At 41.7% G+C, this 13,852-nt stretch overlaps 1 protein-coding gene across 1 annotated transcript in view; it reads right to left on the bottom strand.

Annotated features, from left to right (window-relative positions):
- Positions 1-13,852, bottom strand: part of LOC101846744 (polyadenylate-binding protein 1) — a gene marked incomplete in the record, with an annotated part of 29,963 nt that overhangs the window by 1,414 nt on the left and 14,697 nt on the right. The window contains 6 exon segments of the mRNA XM_005101022.2: positions 215-288; positions 2,742-2,877; positions 6,212-6,563; positions 6,854-7,308; positions 9,054-9,128; positions 10,424-10,540. Of these exon segments, the coding sequence (XP_005101079.2) occupies positions 260-288; positions 2,742-2,877; positions 6,212-6,563; positions 6,854-7,308; positions 9,054-9,128; positions 10,424-10,540 (1,164 nt within the window).

A 13,852-nucleotide genomic window follows, 5' to 3' on the forward strand; every position in this document is an offset into this window, starting at 1 on the left:
AATTTCCCCCCCCCCCCCCACCCTCCAATACACCTTCGCCCTTACAACACTTAAACAACATCTAGAATGGCACACCCCCTTACTCTCTCTCTCTCTCTCTCTCTGTCTCTCTTCCCCCTCCTCTTCCCACTCCTCTTCCCAGCTTAAATCTTTTCATCACATCACACATAATGCGTCTACATTGCATCGCAAGAATACAAATTTGTCCTCTGACCTTTCCCTCCTCCTCGGTCCTGCATCAACGCTGAGCGCCCCTGTCTTAAGCCTTGGGGAGTGGTCTGGCTTGTGCTGAAGAGTGGATGGTCAGCTGAATTATTTTAAATGTTGTTTTTTTTTGTGTGTGTGTGTGTGTGTGTGTGTGTGTGTGTGTGTGTGTGTGTGTGTGTGTGTGTGTGTGTGTGTGTGTCAGGCGCAGTTCGTTCATAGAGCACGGTCGTGCAGTGCCGCCCAAAATGTTTTAATGTTTTATTACGAATAGCACCAACAAACATGAAATAAAAGTAGTCAGAAACAAACACTAGTCAAATATAGTATCAAAACAAGGTCCTCGCTGGCGCAGTAACTGTCATTTTTTGTGTCAAAAAAGCCGTAAAACATCTACTATACCATGCCAAATCCAGGAGCTTTAACTAAACGTAATAGGATATTCAACAGTGGCAATCTGATTTATAAATCGCTCTTCGGGATAACTCAAGCGATGACGACACTCGAAGCGAGTACATTAATATTAATAAGACGGCACATCTCAAATGTGCACCCACGAACCATAGCCCACAATAGGTAGTCTAAAAATAAACGCGATAGCCTGTACACTATTCTAAGCCAAAATTATGTGATCCCCGGAGCAATCCAGCGGAGTGCTCAAGTGAATTGTGATTGGTTCATTGTCTTGCCTCTATTTTAAGCGACTCTGTGACCGTGAACCTGAGGGAGGTGAACGTGACATTCTTAAGTCACCGTCCTATGAGTTGTGCCTTCGAATGGTTTTGAAGTGGGGTGGTGAAAGTTATAACTTGAGTGCTTAGTTCCAATGCAGGATAAAGAAATTGATGTTTAGCTAACAGATTTAGTTCTAGAAATCAAAGCGACCAGTAAAAAGAAAGAAAATAAAAGTATAAGGTCCTCCTTCACCAACCCAAGGATCCTACCTTCCTATTTACTATGCCCTTGACTACCTTCAACCACAGCACTTAATTGTGCACGCCAACTTCTTAGCCCCACGAGCCGCCCATGGTGTGTGTGTGTGTGTATGTGTGTGTGTGTGTGTGTGTGTGTGTGTGTGTGTGTGTGTGTGTGTGTGTGTGTGTGTTTGTTTGTGTGTATGTGTGTGAGCGGAGAAAGACAGAGGGAGAGAGAGAGAGTGAGAGAGAGAGAGAGAGAGAGAGAGAGAGAGAGATCGAGAGAGACAGAGAGAGACCGAGAGAGACAGAGAGAGACAGAGGGAGAGAGAGAGAGAGAGAGAGAGAGAGAGAGAGAGAGAGAGAGATCGAGAGAGACAGAGAGAGACCGAGAGAGACAGAGAGAGACAGAGGGAGGGAGAGAGAGAGAGAGAGAGAGAGAGAGAGAGAGAGAGAGAGAGAGAGAGAGAGAGAGAGATAGAGAGAGAGAGAGAGAGAGAGAGAGAGAGGAAGGTGGGTGGGGGGGGGGGGGGTTGTGATAAATGTCTATGTGAGAGTTTACGTTAGTGTGTTGTTCGTTTGGTAAGAGTTCTGCGGCCCTTGCAACTACATAAGGCTAGATGAGAGCACTTGACTCCAAGTTGGCTGTTAACACGTTAGTTCACAGCACGGCTTGTGTTTGTGTGTACTTTCTTTTTAAAGTAAGGTTTTACCGCGCTCACAACTGCATCAGGTCATATGAGTGCAAAGGAGTGGATGTCCACAGAGGTCCAAACGGGGAATCAGGCTTACTCTGCTGACCTGTCTAGCCTCAACAGCACAAAGTCTGCTTCGACTATCAAGACGCCCAGGGAATAGCAGTTCACAAGAGAGTGACTAACGTACAAAAGCAATAGAGGAAAACTGACGATAGTCAGGATGAGGAAATAAAAAGCAGCAGTACTCTATATGTTGTTCCGGCACAGTACGAGTATGACATTGATAAATCAGCCCTTTTACAATTCTACTGTGCATAAGTACATATCAGTAATATCCCTCTTTGAGAATGGCCTAAAGACAACTTCAGTCAGCAGCACTGCCCTGGTTTGAAAAGGGGGGAGGGGGATTTGTTGTCTTTCAGCCACACCCCTGATCTTAGTGTAGGTAAGATATAGCACCTAGTCTTTTCGGATTAGGGCAATAAAATCTCGGAGGTCCCGTCTGTAGGTTGCGCATGTTCAAGATCCGTTGGTGGTCCTGTAATCGGTAAGAGAGATTAGGCCGTCACCTGGGCAAAATTTAAAATTAATTCCTACCAAACTGAAAATTCTTAATGTGTCCCACAGGCTCATATAACCTTATACCTTACGCAGTTGTGATCGCCGTAGGACACTCACTCCCCCCCCCAAAAAAAAACAACAACCAACAACACAAAAAAACAACAACAATAACAAAAAACAAACAACAAAAACCCACAACAACAAACAACAAAACAAACATAATAAAACAAACAACCCCCAACCCCCACCCCTCCAAAACAACAACAATAAAAAACAAACAAACAAACAAAATTAAAGAAGAATAACAAAAAAAGAAAAAGAAAAAAAGAAACGTTTAGTAGATCTAAGTAGTTAAGTGTGCCACCTGCAGGAGCCACGTAGATGGGTCTGTTGACCACGATCCGACCGTCCAGGTTCTTGATGGCCTTCACTGCGTCCTGGGCCTCTGACATGATGACAAAACCAAAACCTTTGGATGCCCCGAACGCGTTGGAGATCACCTGAGTTGAGTATAGTTTCGTTTTTAGTAAGAGTTTTATGGCACTTGCAACACAAATAGGTTATACAAGAATCAGAAGATTAAAGGTGTTAGTAGAGAGTGACATACAAAGAAGAGAAGGAGGTTTTTAGTTTTAATAGAGGTTTTACGGCGCTCGCAACTGCACAAGGTCATATGAGCGCCAGAAGATTAAAAGCGTTACACGCGAGTAACAAACATAAAAAAGAAAAAGGGGAGATAAGAACGATAAATGTTTGATAGGAAAGAAGGAGCAAACCACACCAGAGCACCCGCCAACCACCCACAGAAGAGTAAAGAGGTGTTACAAGAGAGTAACAAACATAAAGAAGAAGGAGGAGAAATAATGACGACATGTTTGTTGTTTAGTATGGGGTTTTACGGCGCTCGCAACTACATAATAAGGTTATATGAGCGCGCGAAACACACGTTTTCTTTTTTTATATACGTGGTTTACTGCACGACTGTGTATGGGTTATTTGATCTTAATAGTTAAAATATTAAAAATTTGGTGTAGAGATATATAATTTCAGACTAAAACAACTTTCATAGAAATTTTAAATTATTCAATTTTGTTCTATACTACAATTTTCCATAGAGGCCAATGGTCTTCATAAAATTCAAAATTCTATTGGGACCAACGAAAGAAAAAATGTTTGCCATTTTTTGCATTTATAATATTTCCTTCGGATCTCTCCAAAGTCCAGACATTCGGTTAAAATGTGTCTAAAATGGTAAAATCTGTGTCGCATCCGAGACAGAATGGCTTCTCATCTCCCTGTAGGAGGTATTTGTGGGTCAGGGCCGTGTGTCCAACGCACAATCGAGTAAAAATGACTCTGTCTGTTCTGGAGAGGTGCGAAGGATTTCGCGGTCCCAGTTTGGGTTTTATATTGTAGAGTTTGTTATTTTTCTGTCTTTTCCAGTGGCTCTCCCACAGACTGGAGACGACATGTTTGATAGGAAAACAGGAGCAAACCACACCTGAGCATCCGCTACTACCTGAGTGTATAGATGGTTTATTGTAGTATTTATTATTATTATTATTGTTATTATTATTATTATTATTATTATTATTATTATTATTATTATTGTTATTATTATTGTTATTATCATTATCACTATTATTTTTATTATTATTATTATGATGATGATGATGATGATGATGATGATGATGATGATGATGATGATGATGATGATGATGATGATGATGATGGTGATGATGATGACGATGATGATGATGATGATGATGATTTTTGTCCTTAATGGGTCTGACGGACTCCACGAAGAAATCTTCGAGCGAGAGCGAGGCTCTTTTTCGGCTCCTTTGTCAATATGCTTAGCGGCACCTCCACTCGTCCAAATAACTCCATTCGAATTGCCATTGTTCCTGGACATTCAAACATATGTTTGACATCTTCCTTTTCATGGCCGCATCTTCGGCAACATGGGCTGAGCTCTTCATTTACAAAGTTCTTATACCATCTTAAACTCCAATTATGGTCCGACCGCAGTCTCGCTAGCTCAACCTGGTCCCAGCGACATTTGATAGACTTTTGTTCCCGCTTATAGGAGTACCCAGAATACACATCCTCCAGGTGCTAGTACTTAGTTCTACATGGTGGGTCTCTGATTTCCCTTTGATCATTGGAAAGACTCCTCTGTATGTTGTTGGTAGTCTGTTTCCTTCAATCTCTCTGGCTTCAGTAGCAGCTTGGTCTGCTGCCTCATTTCCTTCTATTCCAACATGGCTTGGAATCCACTGGATTATTATTGTGGCTCTGGCTTCACTGAACTTGCGGCGCAAACCATTCATGTCCGGGCTGTTGCCCAGCAGCCCCTTGCAGAGGGACTGACTGTCAGTCAAGATCAGCACATTGGTCCTACTGTGGCAATTGTCAGCAATCCATTGTGCAGCAGACATCATCACCACTGCTGCTGCTCCACCTTTGCTGTATCCTGCGATTGCCGATCCATCGGTGAAAATTGTCACATCCGCACTAACCTCTTTGATCACACCCTCAGCTGCTTCACGTGCCTTTACAGGATCATCACCTTTTCCTTTTACTCCTCTCAGTTCTGTCCGAATTTCGATTTCGCCATGGGTCTCTCATGGACAAGCTCTCACCAGATTGATCGGCCATCGATTCTCTGCTTCAGGGGGGAGGTGGTCTGCTAGACCGGTGCCCATCCGAAACCAACTTTTCCTGCTGTTTTTAGGCTTGACTGCTTGATCAAGGGCTTTCTTTCTAGGATGGTTGTCTGGAAATCTCTTAGCCATCTCCACAGACTTGAGGCATGTTCTTTTTGTATAGGTGGTGTAGTGCTCAGTTCTGGTCTCATAGTGCAGCGCTTCTGTAGGTGTTGTTTTCAGCTGACCTGATACAAGTCGGAGGGCTTTGTTTTGTATTCTGTCCAGGGCCTTTGCACTAGTCTCACTGAGCCAAGGCTGCCACGCTGGGGCAGCATAATCCATCTTGCGTTTCACAAACATCTGATATACTTTCTTGAGCGACTCCTTACCCCAGCCCCATTTTGAGTTGCTGACAGCACCGATAACCTTCATTTTTGAGTTTGCACTTTTGGACACCTCCTCAGTGTGCTTGTTGAAGGTTAGCTGTCTATCCAGGTAGACGCCCAGCAGACGTGGAGTGGGGTTGAATGGTATCTTTTCCCCTTCAATCTGAATTATTGGTTGCCACGTTGCCTCCTTCACCCATGTTGAGAAGAAGCACACTTCAATCTTGGTTGCATCAGAGGGGAAGCTCTGATGATGATGATGATGATGCTGATGATGGACCCCCACTTTCTTAACATTGCAAATATCTCAACTTCTATTTAAGATAGATAGTTTATTATGATAGTGATGGTGATGGTGATGATGATCATGATGATGACGATGATGATGATGATGAGGATGAAGATGATGATGATTGCAAAGATCTCTACTTCTATTTAAGATATACGGTTTAGTTTTATGCCATAAGCAAGAGAACTGAAAAGAGCAAGCTTTATATTATAATACTAATAACTCAATATTATGTCCCAAACTGACGAGCACCTGATTCCACCTCGCCTTGTCACATCGCTACCTTAGAATTTCAAAGTTTCAACTGAGATTTTTGACCGTTTTGAGTTACTGAGACCATGAGGTCAGAAACTATTCAAAGAAATACATTCGAAAAAGCTTGACATAGTGAAACTAAACATTTTTAATGTCACTTTTTTTAAAAACTAGGTTCTGAGTCGGTAATTCTGGAGTAACAACATAATGATACATCTATATATAATTTATATTTCTTAAAGTTTCAAAGTACCTTAGCTGAGAGCACGGTGCCGTAGACCGCAAACAGAGTCTCCAGCTTCTCATCGCTGATCGACTCGTCCAGATTTTTCACGCAGAGCGTAGCGCTGGAGCTCATCGTCTCGTCATTTTCGTCCGCTTCATCGTCGTCGTTGTTGTTCTCCTCGTCCTCGTTATACCTTGCCCTGCGTCGGACGTGCCGGTTGTCTCTTCTGTTGCTGCTGTTGCTGCTGTTGGTTGTCGTGGTGGTTGTGGTGGCGTCTGAGGTGGTGCCCTCTTGCTCGTCCGGTGCTGTCTTTTTGTTGGCCTTGCGAGTCGCTAAGGTGAGGATGGCGTTGTTGCTGGTGTTAATGTCGCTGTTGTTGCTGGGGGTTGGATGGAGTTATGTTTTGTTTTTGAAAAGAGTTTTACGGCACTTACGACACAATAACACAATGAGATCATGTAAGTGCAGAAGATTAGAGGTGTTGAAATAGAGTAACAAATATAAAAAAGAAGGAGAGGTAAGGACGATAGATTTTTGAAAGGGAAGAAAGTAGTAAGCCACACCAGAGCACCCACCAACTACCCACAAGCAGGAAAGATACGGACGATAGATGTTTCTTAGGAAAGAAGGAACAAACCACACCCGAGCACTCGCCAACCACTCACGAACCTCGAGTTTCTATTGACGCTGGTGCTGTTGAAGTGACCGATGTCGTTGATGTTGATTGGGTGGCCTTTGTCGGCTAGGGAGCTCGCCAAGGACTTCAGCTGCAGGAAGTTCCTGGTACTGCTGCTATTGTTGTCGCCGTCGTTGCTGGTGCAAGTGGCGACCGACGCAGCGGCCGTGGTGCCGGTGTTGGTGCTGTTGTTGGTGGTCGTGCTGGCGTCGTGGTGGAGGTGGTGTCGATGGTGGTAGCTGCCCATGCTACGGTTGTGGTAGTCATCGTCGTTGTTGTTGTCGTCGTCGTGTTTGTTGTCGGGGTAGTCGTTGTTGTAGTCGAAGTCGTTGTGGTCGAGGATGAGGTCGTGAGGGAGAGTGTTGGTGGACGCGGTGCTGGTGTGGGGGGCATACGTCACGGAGATGCGGGAACCGTAGATGACTTTCCCGTTCATGGAGTTCAGAGCCTGCGGAAATAGTTGGGTTTTTTTTGGTAAGTGTTTTACGGAACTCGCAACCGCACAAGGTCACATGAGCGCGCGGGACATATATTAAAAATGGTAGGAAATTCTGAATTTTGCCCATGTGGCGGCCGAAGCCTACATTTATCGATTTTAGACAAGCAAGGGATCTTTAACGTGCGCAACTTGCATACGGGACCTTTGAGATTTTTCGCCCCTGTCCGAGAAGCCTAGGTGTATAATTTTCCTACCTACTAGAAGATCAGGAGTGTGGCTGAAAGACAGCAGTAAGAAGGAGCCAAGGAGTAGCAGTAGAAACTAAGCTGCAGAAAGAGTCAGGAGCCCAAAGGAGGGGGCAAAGGAGGTGAGGGGGTGGGGGCAGAAAGTGGAGACGAAAGCAGACGACAGAACATTGCTAGAGAGCACGAAAGGAGGTGAAAGGAGACAATTTTAGAGAACATCTTAACCTCTAGTCCACGAGAGCCCCCCGCGACATAGTTCACAGTGTTTCCCAACCAACAAAACAGAAAAATAAGCAAACATTATATGTGTTCGGCGTCTTGTCTTTTTTGTTTTTATAAGACTTCACAGCACGTGCAACACAATTAGGTCATATTAGTGTCGGAGATTCCAAAGATGACATGGAGGCGAGCGGTACAAGCGGAAATTGGAAAAGCGGGGACATCATGGAAACAGATAGAAAAGGATGCTCAGGACAGGCTTCGCTGAAGTAATGTTGTTGATGGCCTGTGCTCCACTGGGAGTTAAAAAGGGCAAGAGAGAGAGAGAGTGTCGGAGATTAGCGGTTTTTGTGTAGTTTTAGTAGAGGTTTTACGGCGCTCGCAACTGCATAAGGTCATATGAGCGCCAGAAGATTACAGGTGTTACAACAGAGTAACAAACATAAAAAAGAAGAAGAAGCAAACCACACCACAGCACCCGCCAACCACCCACAGAGGTTTTATAAGAGAGTAAAAACAAAAGAGACAGAAGAGATGTGGAAGGTGTGTGTTTGATCGGAAAGAAAGAGCAAACTGTTCCAGAGAACCCACAATCTACCCAAGTTTACATTTTAAAAAGGGGAAGAAAGTTAACAATTTCGTTCATTTTTCTTTCATAAAGTGAGCTACTGTTCGAAGTAATGGCATCATGGATATACATACAGGGAGGTGCAAAAGTATGTGCAAAAGTATGGAAACAGTTAGTATCATATAGTTGTTATAAAGCATAATTCATTAAAGCATTTGTTGACCTTATTTGGTGGTTTTCGGGGGATGGAGTTGGGAGGGGGGGGGGGTTATATTTTTGTGCCAGTAATTATGTCCTATCGAAAGATATTGCAGGTGCTTTGATTAATTACGTATTATGACCATGATGTTACACTTAATTTACATCTACTTCTGCCCCCCTCCCCCGAATTAGATTAGAATTAGATTAGATTTTTATTTTAAAGCATTAAAAAAACCCCCAAAACCCCAACTACATAGAGGAAAACAAAAGTAATTAGTCCTAAGGAACACACTCACCGTGTTTATAAACTTTGCATTATTTGAGTAAGCGTTTTACGGCATTTGCAACACAACTGAGTCGTATTATAAGTGCCGACGATTAGAGGTGTTACAAGAGAGAAACAAATGGACACACACCATAACAGAAAAACATGAAATAAGGACAGCAGATGTTTGATATAAAGGAAGGGGGCAAACCACACCAAAGCACCCGACAACCACCCATGTCAGCAATAAAGTCACCTTCGCGGCATCTGCCTTGTCCTTGAAGTCCACATAGCCTGTGCCCCTTGACCTCCCCTCCTGAGTCTTCAAGAGCTGGAGTGGAATACAGGCGTAATTGATAGCTTAAGACCTTGTCAATTTTGTTTGTTTGTTCAGTCACAGTATAGTATTTTATAACTATATAACTATACGACTATATATCTATACAACAATATTTTTATAACTATACAACAATATAACTATACAACAATATAACTATATAACTATACAACAATATAACAATACAACAATATAACTATACAACAATACAACAATATAACTATACAACAATATAACTATATAACTATACAACAATATAACTATACAACAATACAACTGTACAACTATATAACTATACAACTTTATAACTATACAACAATACAACAATACAACTATACAACTGTACAACTATATAACTATACAACTATACAACTATATAACTATATAACTATATAACTATATAACTATATAACTATATAACTATATAACTATATAACTATATAACAATACAACTATATAACTATACAACTGTACAACTAGATAACTATACAACTATGCGCTATACAACTATATAACTATATAAGGTCATATGAGCGCACAAAACACAATTTATTGGTTACATCCACAACAGTTCACAGCTCGGCTTGGCTTCGTTTAATAGTTCGGTGAAACGCTAAACATTTTACCTAAAAAAATCTCCGTCGTAAAAACGAAATCAATTTACGTTAATTTAATTAAGATGAAATATTTACATTTCACTGTAAAGACCAATGGTCTTAATAAAATCGAGAATTCTGTTGGGAATACAGACGGAGAACAGATCTTTCAAATTTCTACATGTATAACCACACGTAGAAGATTTCCTTCAGGTCTCTCCAAAGTCTGGACATTCTCGTAAGTTTTTAAGTGTCCAAGCACTTAATCTGCTGTTTTGCACTGTAGTGTAAGCTGCCTCGGAAACCCAGGATGTTTCTGAGTGTGCTATTATAAAGGGTCTGATGGGTAACACCAGTTGTAAAGTGCATATGGCATGCTGCAGGGCGTGGCTATGCACTATATAGATGCAACTCTTCTACTACTTCTTCTACTACTTCTTCTTCTTCTTCTTCTTTTTCTTTCTTCTTCTTCTTCTTCTTCTTCTTCTTTCTTCTTCTTCTTCTTCTTCTTCTTCTTCTTCTTCTTCTTCTTCTTCTTCTTCTATTATCATTATTATCGTCGCTGCTGTTGTTGTTGATGCTGTTTCCTTGTTACTACTACTATTATTGTTATCGTGACTGTTGTTGTTGTGATGATAATGATGATGATGATGATGATATACCATTTACTCTCTCTCCATTTTGTGTACCTACTTCTGCGTGCAGTACAGGGCCGAACCTCTCAAACTCCTTCCTGAGTCGGATGTCGTCAACAATATCTCGGAGGTTCCTTACGCAGATCCGCGGGGACACAGTCGTTGGCCGCCATTCCTGCACAGGACATTGTGGTTAGTTATCACCCTTGAATGGCAGGGTTCTGTGGCTTCACTCTTAGCGAGAAATGAGTTAGTTTAGTTTTAGAAAGGTTTTACGGCGCTCGCAACTGCATACGGTCATAATATGAGCGCCAAGGGGTGTTTTAGTTTTAGTAAAGAGTTTTACGGCACTTGCAACACAATAAGGTCATATAAGTGCCGAAGATTAGAGGTGTTACAAGAGAGTAACAACAAACGTAAAAAAGAAGGAGGAGAGATAAGGACGACAGCTGTTTAGAGGAAACAAGGAGCAAACCACACCAGAGCACCCGCCAACCACCCACGCCAAGGGGTGGATGTCAACAGAGAAGTCCAAATGAGGAATCAGGCTTACTCTGCTCAACTCTCTAGCCTCTAGAATAGATTTTTGTTGATGTGTTTGGTAAGTGTTTTAAGGCGCTCGCAACTGCATAAGGTCATATGAGCGCGCGGGACACCTTAAACATTTTCAGTTTGTTGGAAATTTTGAATTCTGCCCGGGTGGCGGCCGAAGCCTACTCTTATTTATTTTAGACCTCCAAGGGATCTTTAACGCGCACAACTAGCACACGGGGCCTCCGAGATTTTTAGTGGGGTGGGGGCAGAAAGTGGAGACGAAAGCAAACGACATAACATTGCTAGAGAGCAGGAAAAGAGGTGAAATGAGACCATTTTAGAGAAGAACCCTGGACCTTTGAATGAGAGGTGAACACCTTAACCTGTAGGCCACAGGAGCCCCCGAAAAAATAGATTATGCGTTACAAGAAAGTAACATGCACAAAAAGGAGGAGAGATAACGACGATAGATGTTTGAAAGGAAAGAAGGAGCAAACCACACCAGAGCACTCACCAACCACTCAGTTAAGTTTATTTTAAGAGGGGGGGGGGGGGGGGGTTAACTCCCAAAGCTCCGATTCGGCTCCAAAGTATTGAATTTGGGTTGTAGGCATTTTTAGCTTCCTCAGTCTCTCCTACAATTATTTCATCGCATAAGAACCCCCCAAAACCGTATTTTTCCCCATACCGGGCATATTAATCACCACCATTTCCTCATAAAGTCAATATTTTATTTTTCTTTACCGGCCGTTTTCTCAAAACGCGACTTTTATCTATACTTTTTTGAATAACTCCACCATTTTTCATCCAATATTCATGAAATTTTCACAGAATGAAGAGAATATGTAATACTAAAAATTTGTCTGTTGAATTTTTTATATTTGAAATAGTTTTTTTGTTGGTGTCTTTAGTGTGAATTTTCACGGATTTTTTTGAAAACTTGAATGGTACCTCAGAAAAAATTCATAAAATTTTCTAAAATTCGTTTAGGAAAAAAACAACTGACACATTTTTAGATCTAATGTTTCTTTACACGCATGCAAAAACCCCCACAAAAAACAATCAATTTCCATCAGCAGTAAATGCGGTATTCATTACGTAAGACATGTCAACAAAATCCAATGTTGCCGTTAAGCGCCGAGGGGAGATGCAGTTTTCTATGGTAGGCCAGCTCAGCAGCTCTTTCAGTTGTGATGTTATGTTTTCTTAGGGTTTCCTTGAAACCCTCGATCCACCTTTTGCGTGGCATTCCTCTTCCTTCATAGCCTGACTGCTTGGTGTTGTAGGCTCTCAAGGCTGGCTGGTCAGGTGACATGCGTAACAGGTGGCCAAACCATTTTATCCTCTGTCTTTCCATGTAATGCAGGCAGGACTCAGTGCCGATAGCTGCGCTTACTTCTTAATTTCTCTGCTTGTCTCGTCTTGTGATGTTAAGGGTTTTGCGAAGACATTTCATTTCGCATGCGGTGATTTTGCTTTCATGGGTTTTGCTTAAGGTCCAGGTCTGGCACTGATAACATAATGTTGGTATGAATATTGAGGTGATGAGCTGTCTCTTTGTGTCCATGGAGATGTTTGTCCGCCAAGTTTAAGCATTCCGATGAAAATAGACGTTTTAGAGTTATATATCCATTTTGAAAAAGGCGGTAAAGGTCTACTGGTCCAGTTTGAATTTACATGACCAGTGTATTTTGTCTGTGGAATCGTTCCTCTCATCAGTAGTATACGACATAAGACTTTAGTTTTAGTAAACGTTTTACAGCACTTGTAACACAAGCAAGTCATATAAGTGCCGGAAGACTAGAGTTTTTTGTGGGGTTTTTTGTTAAGAGTTTTACGGCACTTGCAACACAATAAGGTCATCATAAGTGCTGAAGATTAGAGGTGTTACAAGAGAGTAGCAAACACAGAAAAGAAGTAGGAGAGATCAGGATGATATATATTATTTGATAGTTTTAGTTTTAGTAGAGGTTTTACGGTGCTTGCAACTGCATAAAAAAGAAGAAGGGGAGATAAGTACGATAGATGTTTGATAGGAAAGAAGGAGCAGACCACACCAGAGCAGCCACCAACCATCCACAGACCAGAGGTATTACTAGAGAAGGGCATATAAAGAAAAGAAGGAGGAATACTAAGGACGATAGCTGTAGGAACGGAAAGAAGAAGCAAACCACACAAGCGCACCCGGAAGCATTGGAGCATCCACTATAAGCTGTCCCCGTCGAATCCGCGTTTATTCGCGCAATTCTGCAACATTTGCATAATTTCGGATTCCCCTCGTCTTTTCAAGTTTTTTTCCTCCGTTTTTCACGAAACAATAATATTATTATTTAACGCCTCGCCATATGGCCAAAGGGAAGTAATCACCGTAATAATTCTCATTTAAGTGACAAGTTGGTTATTTCCCTTGTTAGAAGATCTTGGTTATGTCAGGGCTTTTGTTCCTTGAGCATGTTCAATTTTTCAATCCATCAAAAGTTGTTTTTCTCATGTCTGCTGATGTTTCATGTCCGACAGATGTCCCTGGTTTTAGTGATGTGTCAGCATGAGAGGTCCAGATGTCCTTTTGTTTTACATTTTTCTTTCCTCTATAGATCTAGATCTAGATCTACAGCTGAAAGTTACAGAGATTATATTTTTTGGTTGGTTTTTTTTTTTCCTAATGTGTATTGTTTTCTTTCCAAATACACAACAAATTACTGATACTGGTATGTTCAGTTTTTAATTTTTCAGTCCATAAAACATAAACATTTTTGTTGAAAAAGTGCAAAATATGTCGCAAATAGTGCTACGGTAACTTGCATATTTTTTGCTTAATTTTGCATTTTTTGCACACACACACACATAAACATACACACAGACACACATACACACAAACACACACACACACACACACACACACACACACACACACACACACACACACACACACACACATAAACATACACACACA

Source organism: Aplysia californica, unplaced genomic scaffold, assembly GCF_000002075.1.
Source record: "Aplysia californica isolate F4 #8 unplaced genomic scaffold, AplCal3.0 scaffold00268, whole genome shotgun sequence".
NCBI classification, from domain to species: Eukaryota; Metazoa; Mollusca; class Gastropoda; order Aplysiida; family Aplysiidae; genus Aplysia; species Aplysia californica.